Here is a 22,498-nt window from a genome sequence, read left to right as displayed (position 1 = left end):
ATTAGCCCAAAAGTGGCTTGCAAGGGAGCAGCCTTGCTCATCTCTAAGCCATGCTGCTGTGACACTATGCTGCTGTGCTTGTATGCACCAAGAGGTTCCAAAGGCATCAATCCCAAAGGTACATTCAAAAGTTGACTCAGCTCTGAAAGCCAAATTGTTCGTCTACACTTCTGAAATTGTCTGAGCTGAATCAAATCAGCTAAATTGGCACTAATGCTGACAATGCTTAAGATCTTAACCCAACTTAAGCTTAACTTGGTAATTTACCAACACAAATGTTAAGCTATCTAAATGTATTTGGTTAACATGATTGCATAGGCTTAGCTGTAATAGTAAAAAAGACAGTTTATTCTAAGTTTTTCCATTTCTGACAATCTTATAACTTTAGAAAGTGCTTCTTGGGTATAAAAAAAAAAAAAAACCTAGAGCAAAATGACACCAGTGAATACAACTTTCATTCTAGCAAATGGATTTGTCAGGATATTCAGTAAAGCAATCATCAACAGAGAAAGTAAACTCCTTTTTCTTCTTTCTTGTAAGGAGTAACCCTCCTGGATGAGCAATGCTGCTTGTGAATAGGTCTAGACTTTACACAGCCACGGGTCACTAATTTAATTAGATTTCAAAGCAGCTATTCTACATTTACACTGAATACAATACTTCCTGTACCCTCCCTCATTCTAAGAGGAATAAAACAATCCCACAGAAGTTTACACCTCAATGCATGAGGAAACAACAACAAAGTGTACATGCAATACCTCGAGTTACAGATTGGGTTTATATTGTTCAAGTTATTAGTAAAACCTTAACTACCTCATAAGTTATTTTTAGCAAGCAAAACAAAAGGTTTTCTTGTTTCTAGTGACATAGGATTCTCTTTGACCTGCCATGTTCAGAAAATGACTGCAGCCAGCCAGCCAACCTCACTAGCCCACACCCTCCCATTAGTTTTTACCTAATTACAAAAATTAAATCAAGCTCATCTGAATGAATAAAATAAATTAGAAACATGAACTTTACCAGTAACAGCAGGAGCTTTCAGGGGAAGAGCAAGACAGAGAAGAGTGAGCACAGGAGACCTGCTGTGTATCAGTTTAGTCTTCTAAGATTTCCTCCTTTCACTCAAAAATAGGGGCTGCAATTTTGACAGTTCTTTTATCACATCTGCTACCCTCTATTTCAGGCTCTGCAAGGTTACTGCTCTAATCATTTGAGCGATCCAAAGCTGCATGGATTATGCAGTTATTTGAGGAAATGGGATTTTTTGCCCTCACTAAAAGCCATGAGGGAATAACAAGCAAGTTCACATTCTCTTCCAGGAGCTCATGTAATGCTTCAAAGAATTACACAAGATAGGGGCAGTTACAGGAAGTGAAGCCACACTAACAGAAAGGTCCATTTGCCTCCAGTTTCGCCACCTATAAATGACCTGAAAATGCAACACGAAACAGTCACCCTGCCACACGTATGCTGTAATTCAGCAACACGTAGTCAAAGAAAGAATGTCCTATAGCGGTTATATTAACAATCTATGCAAATAAACTGAGTTTGCTACTCATATCAAATAGTCTAGCTTCACACACTTTCCTAAAGCAGAATAAAAATTCAGACTCACTCCAGCTGCTGCATATATTCTCTTGTGCTGTATTCTGCTGCAGGAAAAACAAATACCAGCTTGTACCAATTATCAATTCCGCAGGCTTAATCAGAGTTATCAGGCTATAAACACAGATTCCTTTGGATCTCAGACAAATAAAACACTTAAAGCGTTCATTCCCTAAGCTGGCAATTCAGTTCTTCTGTAGACAGCCATGGCCAGCTGCTTTACGTGCTGTATGCACAGGTCAGAGTTTTGTGGAGAGCAGACATGATAACGCTTGTGCCAATATCTCTGGCAAGTCCAATGCTTGGATTTTATAAGCAGTGTTCCTGCTTTACATGCAGCAAATTAACAGCAGTAAAAGGTGACACTCACAACAGTGCAGTCTTTCTGGAAATATAACGTCTACTTGGGCATAAAGATGTTTGAAGAACAAAGAACACTAAAATTATAATAGGCTGTTTACTCTCTTATGTTAACTAGTGTTAATGGCAATGAAACTGAAGCAATTAGAGAGTGCACAGAAATAGCACTCTAGTCATCCAGTCCTTGTTTTGATCTGTTGAGTCATCTTTCATTCTGATCTCATGATAATACTGCTTCGCCACAATATGTATTTGTCATCACATAATGGAAATAAGAAGTCAGTCAGTATAAGATATCCAGCAGATTTTAAGAAATGAAGAATTTAAGGAGAGCTGCTTTATGGCTTCTAATGAATTCTAGTGCATTAGAAACTTCAGAATCTATGCTGTGATGAAAGGAAAGACTTCCAGTGGTATGAGACTTGAGGAAAAAAATCATAGTTATTTGTATGCCATTTAGAAATTTCCAGGATGGAGAGCACTGATGACCCACAAAATGTCTTTAAAAAAAAAAAAAACAACAACAATCCAACCATACTGCATACTTGTACCTATGTAAACATAGGGCATAAAAGAAAGTAGCAAACACTGAAGGTGAAGTTTGCTTTTATCTAGCAAAAGTCAGTGTGCTCCTGTTGTGAAAGGCAGATGGCAAAGCACAGAGAAATAAAGGAGTTTAGTACAGAAAAAAGTTCACAGGCAGGAACAATAATAAAAACGTTAAATGGAGGAAGAAAGAAACTGGATTGCATCTTCAAAAGCAGTGTACTCTGCTATTCATGGTATACGCATATTAGTATTCTCAGTACAACTAAGGAGGTAAAGTAAGTTTAGGGAATGAAATCCCTATCTGATTTGGAACACTGAAGCTAAAATATAATTCTGATGTTACTTCTTCAATTTTGGCCTCTTCTACTTACCAAGTGGTAAGTTATATCAGCAAGTACTGATACGACCATAGTATTAATGATTAGGACAGAGCCCTGAACATCTCATCAAGCTACAGAGGAATAGCCTCTGGCAAAAGGATACAAGGAAAAAGGGACAAAATACAGGAATCAGGCCAGATAAATTGTCAGAGCTGTGATGAGAGAGCTGCAGGAATTAACAGGGAGATGAAGGCTGTCTTGCATACATCCTTTCCCTTACCTTCTCCTATCCCAAACCCCTACAGTTTTGAGTGCCAGCTCAAAACTGTATTTGCTGCCTGAGCGCATTCACAGCTACTTCTATTTCCAGCAGTAGAAAACATACACTCGTACTGCCGTGTTTGTTTTAACCACAGAGATGCTTTATCACTAGTCCGGCATGTGGAGCAGGTCAACTACATTTTATTGACTACAGACAAGCTGGTGGAGGCATTACTGAATAGCACAGACCCATAGGGACCACCAGAGCGAGAACAGATTGGTAGCAAATTCTTATTTATTCACAACACAAGGAAGAATGCTTCAGCAAAGACTCTCAAAGCAAAACACATTAATTAGTTAAGCCTACTCAAGTTTTGTGGCTATTTTAAAATTAACAGGGTTGAGTAAACTAGGGCATACAGACAAAGGGCCCTTGTCCTTGAAAGCACATTGTGGGTGTGCTGAGAATTGTCTTTGTTGATCTCTATCTAAAAGGATTTCAAGGTCTAATAATGAATCAATGAGTTGAGCACGGTTTTCCCAGATTCCCGTTGCACTGTGATCAGGCTATTATAATAATCTGGGTTTCAAATAGCACCTTCCATTGCACTGTATTAGACTAATGCTTGTGTCACAGACTTTTCAGCATTATTTCTTATGTTACAGTTGACTCATCAACAGCGTGACCCATAAAGCTGAATACTGTAGTTATCTTCTGTACACATCCATATAACCATTTGCAAATTACATCAAGAGCAGTGTAAACAAAATAATAAAAGCATGGTGGGTGTCAAATCTCAACTTACTGATATCTTCCATGGTACGTGTTCAAGAGATACATGAATTATTTTACAGTTAGGAAGAATTTTATGATATGAAGAGAAATACTTCAGTCTCTCAAGTATCCAATACTATTTAAAAGTGAAGATAAGTGAGCATACCTGATCCACTTGTGCTCTTTTTTTCAATCTGTGCCGCTTGTAGAACCTCAGCAGCTGCATCCCTTACTACCAAATCTTCATTCTGCAGCAGGAGAACCACACATTTCCACATTGCGAGGGTATCAGAGAGACCTATACATATACATGGAGAAAAATTAGGATTCCATTTCTTATACACGTTCAAAATAATTATGGAGCTCTCTCTTCACACTTAAACATGACAAATCCAGTGAAACACTGAAACAGAGAAACAGTGAATGCATTAGCAATACACTGGGAAGACAATTGGAAAGATGATCAAAAATATTTTCTGTATATTTTAGGTGGTTGATTCTGCTTGGTTTAAAACAGTGGATCACACCATTCCAGATCCAGTCCAAAGAATAGATAGCTCTGTATTGAACTTTAAGTTTTGAGTGCTGTGAATTTTCTACAGTTTCTAGGACTACATAATTCCTATTTGGCAAAAGTTTTATTGCTAGAGATCCACTAGCACACTGGGATCTGCCTGTGGGCTGTTAAACTAAGTTTTGTTCAGATACTGCTGGTGGTGCTGGCCAGAAATGCCATCACCCACAAGAAACATGAAAACAAAGGATGACTAGATGTAGTGCAGAAATCACAAGACTGTACTCCTCTGTTTGCTGGGGTATGATTAAGATGTAGTGACTTTCCAGCTCTCATTGAGCATCCTCATGAAAGGAATTCACTGGAACATCCCTTTTGGAGGCAGTCAGTTATTAGATGCTATCACTTTCTGGCAATCACAGAGAACAAAGTGCCCGCTTCATTGCTGCTCTGGTTTGCTTCAAATGTATTATCAACAGTTCTATCAGAGATTCGTATTACAAGGCTAGCCAGACAATTAAATATATTTCATTGCTTGGCCAAAATGAATTGCTTTAGGCTTAACTTCACAGGCAGAAGTATTCCCATATTTCACATAACTTTCCTATTTGGGAATAGCACCTATTTGGGAATATAGAGTATAATCATTTCAGAAAGAAATTGCTTTTTCCTAGCACACCATACATAATTGTCTTATACTGGCATAGTTGGAGCAGAATAAATATTCTATTCTCTATTTAATGACCAGCTTTCCCACCTAGACAAGTTGTTATCATACCTGCCAGAGAGGTGGAAGCCTGCAAATGGATTTTCCAGAAAGACTTTCTCTGAACTCTTAAACAACATTAAGGAGAAACGAGGCAATCCAGGCCACACTGACTTGTGCTGGCCTTCCTCCTCTAATGAATGTACTTCAAAGGAAGCTCATTGAAAGGACTGATACACCGTTGTGAAGAACTCCAGACTCAAAGTTCTAGGTTTTATAGCATATTGATTCTCCATCTTTCTTCCCCAGGTCTGATTTTCAGAACAAAGAGCCAATTTAGATGGCTGTCCACTAACACCTTAGGGGCTTTTATTTACCCTGGTAGATAAATGCTTTTGTGGGTATTCCCTGGCCCCTTAGTCACACAATCCCCTTAGTCTGTGTTCAGAGGAGAAACAAAAAATGGGTTGGGGTTTTTAAAAGGAAAACAAAACAAAACAAAATCCTACCTCTTCTGTACAACAGACCACACAATTTTACATAACTTTGCTTCTCAGTCATTGTTGAAAAAGCTATGAAGATTTTTGTTGGTTAGCTTTGTTAACTTAAAACAAATAATTATGCCTCTTGTAGTATAATGTGATCCAATTACTAATCATTCTCATCATAGAACATGTTGGTCCTCATTTCTAGACTGAACCCTTTAATTTCAACATTCAGCCAACACAGCTTTATTTTGCTCACAGTGTTAAACTAAAGTATGCCCACATTACCAACAGAATATGCCAGAAAGGTCTGGGTCAGAGAGGAAGCCATGAAATCTGTGCAGACACGTACAGTGGCTTGGAGACATTATAGCACCTCACATTCCTCTCTGCAGAGTTACTGAAAGAAGCTCTACACGAGCTTCTTCTATCAGGATTTAAACACACTTATAGTTTATTTGAGTAAATAATATTTAGTACATTGTCCTCTTAAAATTGTCAGAATAGCTTGTTTGATCTGTTTATGTACAAATGGTGTACATACATATGTACATAATACATTTTGAGTCACATATTACTGGGTTTCATTAGGAAAGATCCACAATATTCAAACTACTCACCAAGAACAAGCTTTTCACTGATCAGAAGTAGTGATGCTATACTTTTAAGTACTTCAGCAGCTGCTAGCAGCATCTCTGTCTCCTGCTCATCTCCACAAAAATAAATTAACTGTTGAACCCATGTTTTCAAGACCTCTTCTGAAATCTGAAAGCACAAAACATACCGGAGAAGTAAGCCGTACCACCCTGTATCATTGGTCACTATCCCATTAAACTACAAATTGCTGAAGATATACAACCCATCAGTTCATGCATTTTTTCCAAGGTGGTGATACCTGCATCCATTCAAAAGTTGACTATGTCACAGTTAAGACAGAAGATTATCTTATGGTTATACCAGCACTCATAGGCAACATACTCATGGTGTCCCTTCACGTTAAAACATCCTTGTGTCCTCAATTCTTCTATAAAAGAAAGCCAAAGATCTCTGGACTGTAATGAAGGAAAGCAATTTCCAAGAGCACCCTATGTGTAAATTGGCACATGTATTTGGAATGGCAGCAGTCAATCGTAGGCATTTTGGTAACAATACAGTGCTTGATAAAGCGGTAGGTGAATGCAGCTGCATCTGTAAAAAAGGTACAGAAGAGAACTAGCAACAAAGAGAATAGAGTTAAAAGGCACAGCAGTGCACAAGGACTCATCAAGGGACAAATGAAGGCTTTCTTGTGCTCTGCTCACTGGGAGTGGTAAGTGTGTGCGTTTCAGCAAAGCACAGCACAGAGACAGAGCGTGTCCTGCAGATTTTGTACTGGGATAAGCAAAGTAAAAATCTCATCAGGGATTACAGTTCCCTAGATTTAACTGGACACGTGGATTATCTTAAGCAATCCCTCCTACAGATGCATAAACTGAATGTAAGCCCAAAGAAACTTAGATGTAAAACTCCTAGCATACCTGATCCTTTATAAAGCAGAAAGCACTCTCCATACAGATGTCTTAGGTCTCCCATGATTTACATGCTTGTTAGAGGAAGTTGTTCTAGCATTACAACAGCTCAGATCGTGCCAGAATTTTTCACTAGCTCCTCTTCATAAATTGTTAGAAAACTTCATAGCAACGATATGTCCCAAGTCTATTTGTGAACCCAAGTTTATATGGTTATTTTATTGTTTATGACTTGAAGTCCTTGCGTTTTGCCTTTTTTAAACAAAAGAATTAACAACATATTTCATTTTATTTTTTTCCAATTCCTATGTGCAGTTCTGTGCCTTTTTTTTAATGAGACAGAAGATTGCACAGCATACTTGCGAACTGATTCTGCTGCATATTTCATACAAAAATAAAGGCTACAAGAAAAAAAAATCAAATATCCATGAATTATTTTTTGTATGTCTGAAAACGTAAAAAATAAAACTTTTCTAACCTTAAAAGCTGCATTAGCACTGCTCTGTGCATATATATGTGATGTCACAGAGTGACTATTTTAAATGAAAACAAATCCGAGGCAGAAGTTGTGTTCCTAACAATCTAAATTAAATAGTTGATAAACAGAGTCTTATTTTTACAAGGCTTATTATATTTATTCAATTTGTGATAGAAAATTCAATGAGAAACTACTCTCCTGCTGCCCCAGTGAACAGAAGCCACAGAGAGTTGCACTGTAGGACATGGAATTAATTCAGTACAGGGTGCTAATTTGCTGCAGGCGTTCTTCTTTCCACATTAGAATGACTACTTTGGATGCTATCAGAAGTTGAAATTAATCCATCAGAAAAATTTACTCGTGTATTTAGCTTGGAATTACTTTCAAAGGGATATACTAAGAGAACATTGGTGGAGGATTCACTTCAGAACACAGCGCTGTGCTCAGAGAAGGCATAAAGCCATAAAAGGTACAGTGACACAGAAGAACACAAGCTTGGGACTCACGACCAAGAGAAGCCATACTACTTCTGCTACCAAAAACTCCTGAACTACAAAATCATTAGGCCGCTCGGTTCCACTTACCTGCTGGTGGTTCTCTAAAAGATGTACAACCAACTTTGAGGCAAACTTGAAAGCCATGCTTTGAACTTCAGTGCTGAGAAAACAAGGTGAAGAACATGCCAAAACAAAGCAGTTACTTTTGCCATCTTTTCATCTCTAGAAGAAACACAGCCTACTTCACACTTGTAATGTAAACTTCAGTTTACATTACAGATCTTGACTCTAGTTAAGTTTGCAGTTAATATACAAATGTAATATGCTCTTAGTCCACCTCTCATGTTGTTTTTTCTATCTACATACTTCCTATAGAAAAACAAATTTGAAAATGGAACCTGAGTCAAAGAAACCAGACATTATTTTAAATGATAAACAAAAGCATTCCGTTGAGCTGGAGTTACATTCCAGGAATCCCTCTTCCACAGCTGCTAAAAATGTCACCACAATGCACCAACCACTGGCTCCTGAGCCTCCATCCTGCCCAGCAGGGTCTTAGAGGAGATGGTGCCTGTTAACATCCTGAAGAGGCTGGTCTCTCAGCAGGGAATGGCAACACTGAGCACTAATGTCTGCTATTTCAATGATTTCCCTCTTCAACAGCACCAGCCAGTGTTATTTCACCATGTGTATCTAATTTCATTCCAGAAGTAAACACTGCACACTATCATTTAAACCTGACAAATATATGCACAGCTATATCATGCTGTTCTACACTTTATATTCTAAATATTATACATTGGTAATAGTGGGGCATGATTTTTATTTAACTTCAAAAAGAGTCTACCACCACTAATAGAAATAGGCTCTCCATGCCTGTATACTTTCACTTGATTTGTCCATTCTTTTATGAATAGATGGACACAGTAACTAATTCAGGGCATCACACATTGGCATTTTCTGCTGACTTAGCAGAAGCAGCCTGATGAAGGAGTGCTGTTTCAGTACACATACTGACAGAGTGGAGCACACAGTGAACACTTTGGTTTTTCTGCAGGCATATTCAAAAAGATGCTGTACACTTGAACTTCAGCTCAGATTCTCAATTTCTCTGAAATATATACTGCAATTTCAAAAGCCTGAGGAAGAGCTGCCAGTCTTGTCCAGTTAAGACTTCAGGCACTGTGTAACTGTGTAAGGTCTGAAAGTATAAGAGAAGAAAATTGAATCTCCCATTGTACACTCAAACCTTGTCCTGGCTTCATACTTGTGTCCTGATGTGAAAAACAGGCGTCAGCACTTAGAATATGCATCAAATCTACAGGATGGAATATACTACCTGCATAAATCTAAGCCTTGCTGGATACCCACAATGCAGAAGAAACAAACCCTGAATTCACGTAATCTTGTGAGGACCATTCAGGTCTATGGTTTTAATCCCTAGATTCAACCTTTTTTGCTAATCCAAATGGAATTTGGTCTGACACTTCTACAGACTTTCAACGGATAAATCAGAATAGAACGAACGGCAGATTCACAGTGAATTCATGTATGTTTGGATCATCAACTCCAACCATTATGGTGTTCCCTGATAACCATTTGCAAAGAGCAGCATTCACTGACTATCATCTAATAGCTGTAGTAAATTTCATGAAGTGTATTGCTGGGCATTTATGGAGTCCTCACCAGTATAACTTAAGGGCCTTTTTAATAATTCTGATCACATCTAACTTCTCTAAAAGACCTAAGAACTTTCTTTTTTCAAACTAAGCCACACTCACTTTTCTGAAACATGAATTTTTAAGATAGCTCTAACACCAATCAATTAGCACTTGAACATTTTGAGTATCTTAAATGGAAGTATTTAAATACACATGGCAGACCGTACCTGCTGGAGTTATCCACAATGTCTAAGCTCCAGGATAAGAACTCATTTGGATTCATTTTTATAGAGCATTCAGTCTTTGGAAGCATGTTTCTGAGATCCATATTATAAAGAATTTCCAGCACCTGCACACACAATTCACAAAGAATTTACAAAAAATCCTAGTGAACACATGTATTTGAGGTTGACACTCTATTGACTTAAACCTCACTCTGAGAAGGTTTTCCTGGCAGTGCTAAAAAAGGAACAAAGTTTTTACTTTTACACAAGAACATTCTGCAGAATTACAGCAAAGCTCCTGTTTTATATAAGCAAAAAAATTACACAGAGTATTTAAAAAACATCATGCATGTTTGAAACATACTTGTAAAAAATTAAGACTATCATTTACTGAAAACACATTAAACATCAATACAGTAGCACTCTCCTACCTTGTAAAAACACTCAAGATTCTTTTCCTTCAGAGCCGCTGAGAGGAGAATGCCCTCCAAATCAACAAGCAAACACAGTACACCTCCTTCTCTAGCAGTCTGCTTGGCATTCACTTTTTTCTGCCAGAGCAGTACTGCTTCCAGTGCAAGTAGACGTACTTCATGAAATTCATTGCGAAGGAGATGAACTATTGACAATGATGGCTTGACTATTTTCATTGCAGCGGGTGAACTGCTGCTCTGGGTGTCAGCAGTTGATGTCACTGACAGCACTGATATTACAAGTTTGGTGATGCTCTGAAGATACTGCACCAATCCAGGTACTGCAGTCAAGTAGGGAATACCTGTCATCAGTTCCGATTCTGAAATAACTCTGTTCATCTCTTCCCAAAACTCAACAAACTGCATTCCTGAAAAGAGAGTTAGTAAACTAAGTAAAGTTGACCAATACACGATGTTACCATCTGCTGCAGACAATCAAGTGATTCTGAAGTTGAAAATTGTCAAGTATGCAAAAGGCCTCTTAGGCAAATTCAGAAATAAAACAAAAATGTAAATCTTAATTTAAAACTAATTCTGAGTTATGATACAGCTTTCTTAGATAGCATGTCTATTCATGTCTGAATACAAACAAATAAAATAGACTTCTGAAAACTGTAAATTGTTCAAAAAGTGATGAAAGTGACTGATGCAAACATACTTTTATATATATATATATATATATATATATATATATATGAATAGAAGTACAGGTAGTTTGGAAAGTCAAAACACACAAATACAACTGCACAATCATACCACCCTTCATAGAATAGCTCAAAAAGTGAAAATGCTCAGGCTAACCCAGCTGCTGTTGAAGTCAGGAGAAATAAGGACATGGCCACTGTCTGAAAGTCCATCCTTTGCACATCTGCAGTCAGAAAAGCATACCACTCAGTTCTATCCTGTGTGTATTAATCTAATGAACTTACAGATTAAAGAAATCCAGTATGCTTACCCTACGCCTATTAACTTTGAACACTTACTACAGGTAAAAAAGAAAAAAGAAAGGAATTACGCAGAAGTCCATCTCATACATGAAGGCAGGAGCATTTTGGTCACTCACACTGGTGCAACCTCCCCAGACTGCACAGCACTTTACTGCATCACCACTTCTTGGAGTTACCAGAAGGATCAGTGCTGTCTGCAGTGCCAGAGTGTTTTAGGCCGCAGTGATTTGGCAATATTGACACAAAATGAAAGAAAGAAACAACTGACAGCTCTCTCTCACACAGACATTATGAAATCCTCGCATTCCTTGAGTTCATCATGAGCAGGAACAAGTAATTGTACAGTATGGAATCCAAGACTTTTGTATAGTTTAGATGTCTGTATAGCTTGTAGTGAAAAGAAACAAATTTGCTACATCCCACAAAATTCAAACACAAATGTGAAATAGGGGACAATCATAAAGAAAACCCCAAGCATAGAAAAGAACCGTGCTGTAACTGGTGTTGAGGGACGTTAGAAGTTTGTTTCTTGTATCAAAATGTATTAAAGGTAAATATACAGATTAAAGCAAATTTGGCTAGACTTCTACAATATTTACAAGACATTTGATATAGGGAGTACTACCAACAAGCCTATCCAAATTTTACCATTAAAATCCAGAATTTGACACAAAGTTGCAGTACAAATATGGGTTCCTGTTTTGTTGCCCTCGAAGACATTTCCCTAATCCTTCTATTTACAGTTAAATATCCTGCTCTTTCATATTCAAATTTTTTCAAAGTCATCTTAGCATGTTTGACATTTACATAGAAACTTGGCATGCTTTTGATTGTCTAGCATGCAAGGCAGAAGCATTTTCCAAGTAATTTTGGACAAGCTTCAAAGAAATTAGGTATTTGAAAAAGATTTTCAGACATATTACCTAACCGTTAGTTCTGTCATACACATTTTCACTACAGTTTCTTTTCTGAACGGGCTTGATGTAGTCAAAGAAACTGCAATATCACTGTGAGCTTCTGTGGCAGGGTAATCCTCTAGATGACACAGATGGCTTCCATTTCATATCATGTAAATTTGTGTATTTTATTTGCTACGTTTTCCAAAGCCCCTCCCAAACAGAACGGCAATAAAAACCAGCATTACAGCATAAACTAGTATTAATACCTATGTCATATAACAAGTATCCAGCTGCCAGAATTCCTTAGTTTCTGAACTGTCTGGTTGCCCTGGAGAGGGATTAGGCTGTGGTCCCAGTGATTTATTGTACTCCACAGACAACAGTTTTAAAACAGACACTATCAGGTTTGGAGCTTCCTACCTGCTGCATTTTGGTGAAAGACAATTCCACTACCTCAGTTGTCCTTACCACATATGTATTCCTAAGGCCTGCAAGAGCAGCCCCTTGGTTTCCTATTAGTGTTGTTTAACATTGAGGTATAGCTAGGATACCTGCAAGGAAGTAACAAGAAAACATACAGATTGCAAGGGTCAAAGCTGAAGGGGCAAAGTAAAGAGGAGCAGTACTAGGTGGGCAGAAATGATGAATGATGAGAAGAGAATGCGAGTGTTTTTCATTTTGTCTGTGCCAATATTGCCAACTTTACTAGAGCCTGCAACCCAAGGGAGCACTGATCCCTGCATAAAGGCCAGGAGCTGGCCATGCACCGAGTTTCAGATGTGATGCAATAAATCTTCACTCAAATTTTATAAGGTCAGAATAACTTCACTCTATCTTCTTCTTTGGAGGGAAAATTAATTTCATATAAAAACATGGCATAGCTCTCAGAAATGCTAGCTAGCAAAGATTGCAATGTAATACTTTTCTGCTACAGATCCTGTTTTCTGTGCATCAGCTGCTTTTTCTGGTTTGGAAGCCACTAGATGACTTCTGGTCTTCCTCAGTAATTAAGATTTGACAGCCAATTTTACAGAGGGGCTCTTTAAAACTGGATGCCTTAACAGCATGACTGGCAGCACAGTACAGTTCTCTGCATATTTGCCTAGCCCTCGAACTCTATAATGCAAACCCTTCTATATTCACCTTGTGGTCTGCATGTTCTCCAAGACTTTTTCACACAAATACATACAGAAGGAAAGAAAACCCCTGTCTTATTACAATGCAGAGGAAACGTTTCTGCTTTCAACTTAATCGCTGAAAAATCTTTCCTGGCTTTCATGTAAATGTTCTGTCTTCTGTTTATGTAAACACTTTTTCTTTGGCTTATATTAAAATATCTGACTAAACCCAAAAACCACGCTGGTTCCCAAAGTAAATGTCTGGCACTGCTGTTAAAACACAGTAAAGACATACTTTTATTAACAAACAAAAAATTATTTTAGAATTTCAACAACCAGCAGCTGCGAGAAGAACGAACAAATTTTGGCTGATCAATTGAGGATCCTGGCAACAAGCAGTCTTATCCAGGAGGCCAAGAGATGCAAACCAAGTCACCAAGAATTAAGAGGATTAATCTTTTCCCCTCTTTATGGATTGCCTCATCCGTGTGGGCCAGGAAGACTCACTTCTAAGAAGGGACACATCTTACACAACCATTTGGTTCTCCTCACTATTGTGCACAAACATCTCACAGTCTTCCTCATTTCCTTTAAGTCAACAGCACTGCAATAAGCATCCAACATCCATATCTTCAATACAAACAACAAATACTTAAGAAAGTAGATCACTTACTTAATATATGCATTCCCTAAACTAGTTCATAAGGTTTTGTTTGGTTTTTTTTAGACATCAGGGGACTTCACATTTTTGGGGGCAGGTTTGAGAGTTTGCTTTTTTATCCTATATGTGATCAACCAATATTCAGTCAGTTATATGAAGTTAAAAAAATCTTTGGTCATCTGAAAATAAACAGGAAAGAAATAGGGGCAGAACGGAACTATAAGAACATGACAAATCTCCAGCTATAAAATCTCCCCAGAATTTAGTCATCTCTGCAGTCTGTACCCTCTGCAACTGGCTGCAAAACTTCTATGATTACTTGTCTGCTTTCTTTTTTTCTTCCCAGCAGTGGCAGGGAGGGACTATTCTGAGAACAGACGATGGAATAAATAGATGCATAAAGACAGAAATACTTTCTTGTACAGGGATTAACAAGCTGTCAGCTGATGGAAGATTCAGCTGCTTTTTCATCTCAGATTCTACAATATGCTCCAATGTAACAGAAATCATGTGAACTCTCTCTGCATTTAAAATGTAGAGTTCATCACCTTGCCAGCTGATATACAGTACTGGTTATATATTTTGTTAAGACTTGGTGATTTTACATGGACTATTCAGGCTGCCAATTCGACATCTCTCGTGGGAGTTTGGTTTTTTTTCCCCCCAAATCTGTGATTATTATACATTTAATTGTTTTAGATAAATACAGAGATCAACTCCTGTATGTAGCCCCTTGAACACCCATGCTATATCTTCCTACTAGAGGCTCAAGAAGACAAGAACAAAGCAGGGAAAAGGGAAGAAATTATAACAGACATCAGAAAACTTACAGACACACTGTATAGTCAGACAATAAAAATTTACAAAAGCAAAAATGAAATACTGCTGTGTCTGCAATACATTACAGGAAAGGAACAGGGTCATGACAAATTTGAGTGTGCGTCACCATTCACCAAGATCTGCTAGCAGGTAGAATAACTTATGGACCGAAGAGAGGTTAAAATTCCTTGCATTCTCAAACCTAAGGAGATCACACGAATATAGGGATGGCTGAAACAAAGCTAAGAAGCTTCAAAGCTAAGAAGAATTTTTCCTGGATGAATACTAAGGAAATGCACCTTTTTTCATATCTTGCATTCCTATTAAAAGTAGTTTAGGAGAAGTCAACTGGAAGGAGGGAAAAAAGAATGCGTAGGGAACTGGTAAAAGGGAAAAAAGAACAGTGTAGAACTGAATAATTGTTTATGATCGGGAGAAAGTCATATTTTAAGTAGGATGTTTTAAAGACATCTGCAGTACTTCAACATCAGAGACCAAGTATCAGTACTCCCAACACAACCCAAAACTACAAACCTGAGGAACTACCAGAACCTACTGATAATGAATTGCTGCTGACAGAAGCATCCCTTTGCATTTGCTGTAATATAAATGAAAGTTCTGAAAACAAAAAAAAAAAAAGCATTTGATCTGGACACTGAGATTATTTTTTCTTATGGTTTCTCTCTTGAATAGTACCAGGTTTTCCATCTTTGTTTTGCATAGATAGAAAACCATAAAAAAACGATGGAAGCAGTGCTAGTCAGTCACTGCAAAATACTGGAATCTAAAGAGAACCTGAAATAAGTTAACGGAAGGATGAGCACTTTCCATCTTCACAGGAGGACAGGATTTTAAACTGATTTTAACAACCACAACCAGTTTCTCTCTCCCGTGTAGTTGTTTATTTCTTCTAACACTTCTCCACAGTCTCAATTCAGCACAGCATCCTACCAATATTATGCTCTATCTTCCTTCATTTACTGCACACCCCCTGTCTTTTCAAAAACACTTTTCCTTTCCTCCCATGTCTGTGCCACAAGTCCACCTCCTGTTTCTTACATTTCCTTGACTGCCCGCTGGTTTTCCATGCCCCCACTTCCTTTCCCCCAGTATTTGTTTGCATCAGTCTCGGTCAGTTTGCTTTACTGTCTCCCACTCATTTTTGTAATGCCTTCAAGCCACAGCATGTCCATCACATGATGTGTGCAATTTCCAGTCACTCCACGTACATGAGCCTCCAACGATCCCATCTTCAGCTCTCTCAGACTCCTCTCTGCCAGCCTTCACACAGTGAAACAAATATTCTGGTTTCAGCATTATTTGGCAGAAACCACAGAAATGCAGTGACCGTGTTGTACATGGCAAGCCTGCTATCAGCAGTACTCACAGGTATGGGGTTGCTGGCTGCTCCAGATGAGGTGGAAACTTTACAGACCTGGAATCAGGGATTCCTCTGAGCATTTTAAAAACGATGTTCAAACGCTGTGCTAAATCATCAAGAACTGGCAACACCAGCGCTCTCTGAGAGCTCTCCTACGTAAAATGGGAAGCTACTTCTTTCTCAGCTTCATAAATTCATGTTCATAAACTATGAGCTACAAATGAAAAAGGGAGGGTTCATGTTTGAAAAAGGATCTTATTCTGAATGCATATTGGTAAATCAAAGCAACAAAAATGCAAGCTGTCTTGATGAATCTTTAGACCACTGCACTGTGGTCTGAAGTCCAATACTTAAGGACTTCTAGATCTGTATGTATTGAATTAGAACACTGGTTATCCAACAACACTCCCTTTTGACTTGTTTAATGTCATGTTAGTAGACATAGACTATTTAAATGATTTTATAAATATGTTTCAAATTTTCACTTTTTTGTGACTCAAAATAATAAGTGCCACAGTCAACACACTGACAAACTGAGTTTGTACAATTTCTGACAAAATGAACAAAAATTGCTTTCAATGTGTTCCGGTGGATTTTTTTTTTTTAATTTAAGCTAATTAGACCAAATAATGAAAACAAGCATTAGCAAAGTGCCAATGTTTTTGTTCACAATATTTGTTTGGCTATACTTCTTAGGGATTTAGGTAAAAGGAAGTTAAAGTATAATTAAAATTACTAACCTACTTGCTCCTGCCAAATTTTTACCATTTAAAATTTATCAGATTTTAAGTTAGCCTGCAGAAAAACTTTACTTACCATTTAGCTTCCTTTCAAAATGAGAAAGAGTAAAAAGTACAATACAGACAAAAAAAAAACAAAAGAAAGCATGGGGAAGGGGGGGAATTGGGCACAGCCCACAACACTATTAATAAGTCCTACAAATAATTTCATTCAGGCAACATATTTAAGAGATTCCTGCAATTGCACGTTATTGCCCATGGTTTTGATTCATACCTATATGTGCAATGTACAATTACTATTTTAAATCAACTGCTTCTGCTGATCAAAGGGAGGATTTAACTATACTGTATCTACAAAAGGTTTGGTTGCTCAGAAGACATCAAGAAAATGCACATTTTCATTTGTAAAACACAGGAAAAATATATTAGTGAGAGCAAAATGCAGGCTGCTGAATTTTTATATCAAAACAGGATATTTATGAACAGGATCAATTATATAAATGCTGAGTAACTTCGTTACCGCTGACAACAGTGGAGATTGTTTAATCACAAGAACTTTATAAATCCTTATCCTTATAAATTTAGAAAGGAAAAATACACACTTAGACTTCAAGCAGCTTCTTCTAAATTACAGATTCACATTTGCTATTTGAATGTTTTCTCTTTCTCATCAAATTTGAATTCTGAACATGCTGTATACTCGATGACAGGCTGAACCAGCCAGGAGACTGACAGAACACATATAGGGTAAAAGAATAACCTTTGTAGAGAGGATTATCTTTAAAAGATTTTCTTTCATCTTTTCCCTGATTTGTCTTCTACAGTCCATTACATTTATATTGACTTACTGACTCAGCAGAACAGTTTATGTGCAAGTATTGTTGTTACTGTTATTATTTTAAACACAACCCTTATTAAAATGTGCCTTTATTAATCTAGTATGTTCTAATCATTTACATCCATTTCTCACTTCATGAATTGTACACAGTACTATCAGAAAACTGTTCTGAAAATCTAGCAAGAAAGAAAATGTGGCTATTTTGCCTTTTGGCATTCTTCATTGGTTACAGACAGCAAAAACATCCCAGCTCTGACCTTACCCTGCAGTACCCTGCCCCAGCTCCTGTTTTCTCAAGACAGCAGGATCACAGCAATGCCTTCATCTTACTGTTTAGCTTCGCACATTAATTTCCAGAAGATGATTTGAAGGTAGGATTGTCTGTGATGGGCTCTGTTGAAAGTCCAAACGTTCAGCAGAATAATCTTACCCTCGGATGCACTGCCTAGTATTCGGTGCCTCGCAAAGCACATCCACACTGCAACAGGGGAAAGGGCATAACCTGAGTAGGACACTATAGATCCTCATGTAGACCTGTACCTCTAGAGCTTGATGGACATCCCTCCGACTTCCACTGAACAAGGCATGTGAGTTTACAAAAAAACACAGCTAAGGCTGGACACATTTAGTAAATCACCTGGACTCTGAGTCATTCCTCCCCTCCAAAAAAAATCCTGTAAGAGCCATTTGCTTCCTCCAACTTCCCTTTCTTTCCACACAATCCATTTTGGTGCTCTTTTACCTGTGGAGGAGTAACTTAACTGCTCTCTAGCAACATAGAAACACTAGAAAATCCTTTGGAAAGAGAATTACATTGTTCTATCCATTAGACTGAAAAATCTTTATAGACGTAATTCCATCAGTAAAGCCAGTTACTGTGGAGACAATACACCAAAGAGGTGTGGACAAACAAACTTACCAGATAGTATTATTATTAATTGTTGCTAACACTGAAGATAGGCAGTAGCTCATCAAACAATCCTAGATCAGGTAAGAATTTCTGTTTGCTCCCAATATGGCAAAAGTATTGTTCTTATCTAAACATTTTAATTTTTGTTTTTAAAAATAGCTTGGTTCACTCTCTTGAGTTCTTACTGTAATTGATAACCGAAAAAAATAGATTAAAAAAAAAGGTTTACATAATCTTGGCATTATGTATTGCCTTTTTACTTCAGAAAACCCTAATTAGGAACTGGACCAAAGGCTCTAGATATTAACTTATGAAAAGAGATCCATATTTTCCTACAAAGATGAATTAGGCAACACTTCTGTCCAAATCAGCAAATCTTTTTTATTATTATTATTTTTTATTTGGTTTTTTATTATTATTATTATTATTTATTTTAAGATAAATAATCATCATTTGGTCACTAATACATTTTTATCTGGACAAGATGCTTTTGGTATCCATTATTCCCTGCCTTCCTTATCTGACAATTTAAATTGTTTTGAATTTGTGAAGCAAATTCCCTAAGGGCTGTCCTGCACTTTCAGAGACTGATTTTATTAATTGAAGACAACAAATCACTTACAGAAAATAATCGTAATGTAGGAAAGGCCCAGGCAAGGCTGTACTCTGAAAATCTCTTTGTAATTGTAGCCCTTTTAGGCAGGCATAATCAATTAGAAGTGGTCTGATTTTAACCAGTCGCAGGCTCATTACATTGCATTCCCATTTATGCTGATGAAAATCAGTTTCAGCCTGTGGCCTGGAACTCATATACAGCACTTCCTGGGGCCTCTTAGGTAAACACATCAAGAAACAGTTTTATTTGGATTTGTCCTTCACCCTTTATTCATTGAAACAACTTCACAAATCAAGATTAAAAGAGAGAAAACTTGGCTCATAACCAGAGATACACATATACAAGATATTTAATCTCAGAGAAGTATAAAGCTTCAGTTAATAACGATTTCTCACAGAACATTTAAATGTGAGACTCAAAACATTCATTTTTAACTGATGAGTTTGGTTTTTCTTTCACTATGTCATGGGACACTCGGGTTCTAGTTAATATAAACATAATATCCCTTCACGTCAGAAGTGCTTCTGCATTTGATATATAAACTTGTCCCTAATGTGTCTTCAAGTTTTCAAAAGCATATTTCCATTTTAAGTCTCTACTCTCTGTAGATATTGCCTGCAATCTGACATTATGTATTTATATAGGAGTGAATTTTTAAAGCAAGACAATGTTACTGAACTATCCCTCAGCAGAGAGTCAGCAAAAATAATTGCTTCCTTTCTACAGAAATTCTTCCACCATGCAGCACCAACATTTCTAACAATCCACGTAAGCTCTGAAAATTAAATGAATCCAGTACAGCCTGTAATCCAGCCACAGCATGTTGCAGTCCCTCAAGCTCAAAGGGCTATTCTTCACCGTCAGGAGCACTGAAAAAAGAGGGGAGTTTCCCGGTGCAGAGAGGTCTTCAGAGACCTTTGCAAATGTGCAGCAATTATTTAAAAAGCAAAACAGACTGATGTCTAAAGATAATAAAATTAGGAAATAAATTGATAAAGGAATTATAAAGCCCCCAAAGTAAACAAAGGAAGAGCAGTCACCTGGAAGAGGAAACTTGGAGTCGAAGGGTGAGTGATGAGAATTATCAGAAGTTGATGAAAAAAATTTAATATAAGAGAATAAGAGAACAACATGAAGACTGGGATGCTTCATATTACAAAGGAGTTGAAGAAGTAGAGAATCAGAATTAAAAGCACAGTGTAAAACCTACTTCCAAAGAGGGGCTACCATGAACAAAGGCATACTCATGAAAATGAAGAAAGATGCCTAAGGAGTTTTTCTGGGGGGTTGTTTTCATTTGTTTTTTCAGACATTAAACAGCGCTCGACTTTTTTAATTACTACAAAGGATAACCACCAAGGCATACCAGGATTTAAGAAACTTAAGTAAATATACATTGTAACAAGAGTATTAGTGCTGATAGGTATAGCCCACCCGTACTAAACATTAAAAAGTCAGGAGGAAAACTTCTCCCTAGAGTCAGGCTATACTGAAACTGCTTTACAGTAGAGGTTTTGTTCCTCCCTAAAAAGCATATAGTTTGTATCTAGTCACAGTGGTCAGTACTCAACAGAATGAGACCTATGGTATAAAGCTAGCTAGAAATTCCCTTTCCTGAATAGTAGACCCTGATACCTGAGACCTACATGAGACGATGATTCTTCACTGGACATGAAAGATTTGAGCTGTCCCCATGCTCCACATCACCTTATCTTTTGCTATAGCAGAACACACCTGCCACATTGGTCATACTGTATACAAATGTTTATTTCTTAAGGGCTACATTCTGCAGCCTATCTGTACAAACTATTTTCAGATACATTCATCAACAACTCATCTTCCTGGCAGCTATCACTCTTTATGGGCATGTACTATTGCCAGTGCTATTCAAAACTGAGCAGCTGTTAGAACTACACATCCACGTGAAAGAACATGAACAGCAACTATGGAATAAAAGGAAATACTTCTACCAAAAATCTAAACAAAAACGCATCTACCACACAAAGCACGATTATCTGAAATGAAGAACTACTTCAGTGCATTAAACGCAGTATTAAAATTAGTCACTAGGAATTTTAATGAAATTAACGTACTGTTCTTTATTTGCCTTCCTTGACAAGGTAACTTATTACTCAGCTTTTCGTAAGAAATAAACAAAAGAGGTGCACATGGAAGCTGGTTATAGCTGACCTAAAGTTGCCTGTATACAGGCACACTGGAAAGGGTATATTCTTTCCTCCACACCTTCACTTTCCCTGTTGTTTAATTACAGTACATTTTGCATTACTGCATCTTACAAAACTCCCTAATGTCAGAAAATGCAGTTTTGCTAAAACAATTCTAGGTGCCTCAAAAGGTCTCCATGATTTTGGGGAAAGACTAAAGCGGAAATCTGGGGTTTATGTTTTTTTTTTCGTTTTACAGCTCTGGATCTGCAAAACATGTTGAAAAACTGGAAGGCATATTCTTGCTGTTACGCAGTTCTAGGATTAGGAATATTGCAAGATCATTGCTCCAAGATTTGACAAGGAGCAGCATCACATTCATCCTATCAACAATCTCCAGGTGTAGCTCTATGGAAGACAGAATAAATGGTTCTTTCGTACGAACCAGCTAGATTACCTAAAGGTCTCTAACATTCCGTAGGTACCATGACTGAAAGCAGCATGTTATTGTTTCTCTAGATTCAGTACAGCTCAGAATTTTCCTCACAGACATTCAGTCTGATTTCCAAAGCACTACATTTGACTTACCTTGCTTTTGGGAATTCCCCAGGTGAGTACTCAGCATCACAAGGACATCAAGAAAAGCAGCTCTGGTCACCAAACAAGGATTTGGCCTACAAAATCAAATTACTAATTATGAGATTTGTTTATCATCTACACTCAGAAAAAAAATAGTGAAACAACAGCTTGGAAAAATGCCGATGTCTCTTGCTATATGGACTGTCTTAGGTCTGTTTTACTTACTTAACGAAGATCAGCAGATCAAATTAGACTGCATGTGCAAAATAAATAGGCCAAGTTATCTAAGCTTCACGTTCTGGTCCACTGTGAATGACAGTCTCCCTAACAGGAATCCTAACACCTCTCCTCCATCTATTCCACCAAATTTCAGTTTATATATTTCATCATTATTGGATTAATCAGCTTG

The 22,498-nt window shown here is 37.5% G+C and overlaps 1 protein-coding gene across 2 annotated transcripts in view; it reads right to left on the bottom strand.

Moving 5' to 3' along the window:
* THADA (THADA armadillo repeat containing) overlaps positions 1–22,498 on the bottom strand; it is a 153,449-nt gene that overhangs the window by 21,004 nt on the left and 109,947 nt on the right. For both annotated transcript variants that reach the window (XM_042884616.1, XM_042884624.1), the window contains exons 31-36: positions 22,099–22,184; positions 10,375–10,784; positions 9,947–10,068; positions 8,146–8,218; positions 6,196–6,340; positions 4,037–4,168 (exon numbers count right to left, since the gene is read on the bottom strand). In XM_042884616.1, the coding sequence (XP_042740550.1) occupies positions 4,037–4,168; positions 6,196–6,340; positions 8,146–8,218; positions 9,947–10,068; positions 10,375–10,784; positions 22,099–22,184 (968 nt within the window). The remainder of the gene's footprint in view (positions 1–4,036; positions 4,169–6,195; positions 6,341–8,145; positions 8,219–9,946; positions 10,069–10,374; positions 10,785–22,098; positions 22,185–22,498) is intronic.

The sequence above is a fragment of the Lagopus leucura genome, unplaced genomic scaffold, assembly GCF_019238085.1.
Source record: "Lagopus leucura isolate 7727_CA_CO unplaced genomic scaffold, USGS_WTPT01 Super-Scaffold_73, whole genome shotgun sequence".
NCBI lineage: Eukaryota > Metazoa > Chordata > Aves > Galliformes > Phasianidae > Lagopus > Lagopus leucura.
This window is presented reverse-complemented; position numbering and strand designations above follow the sequence as displayed.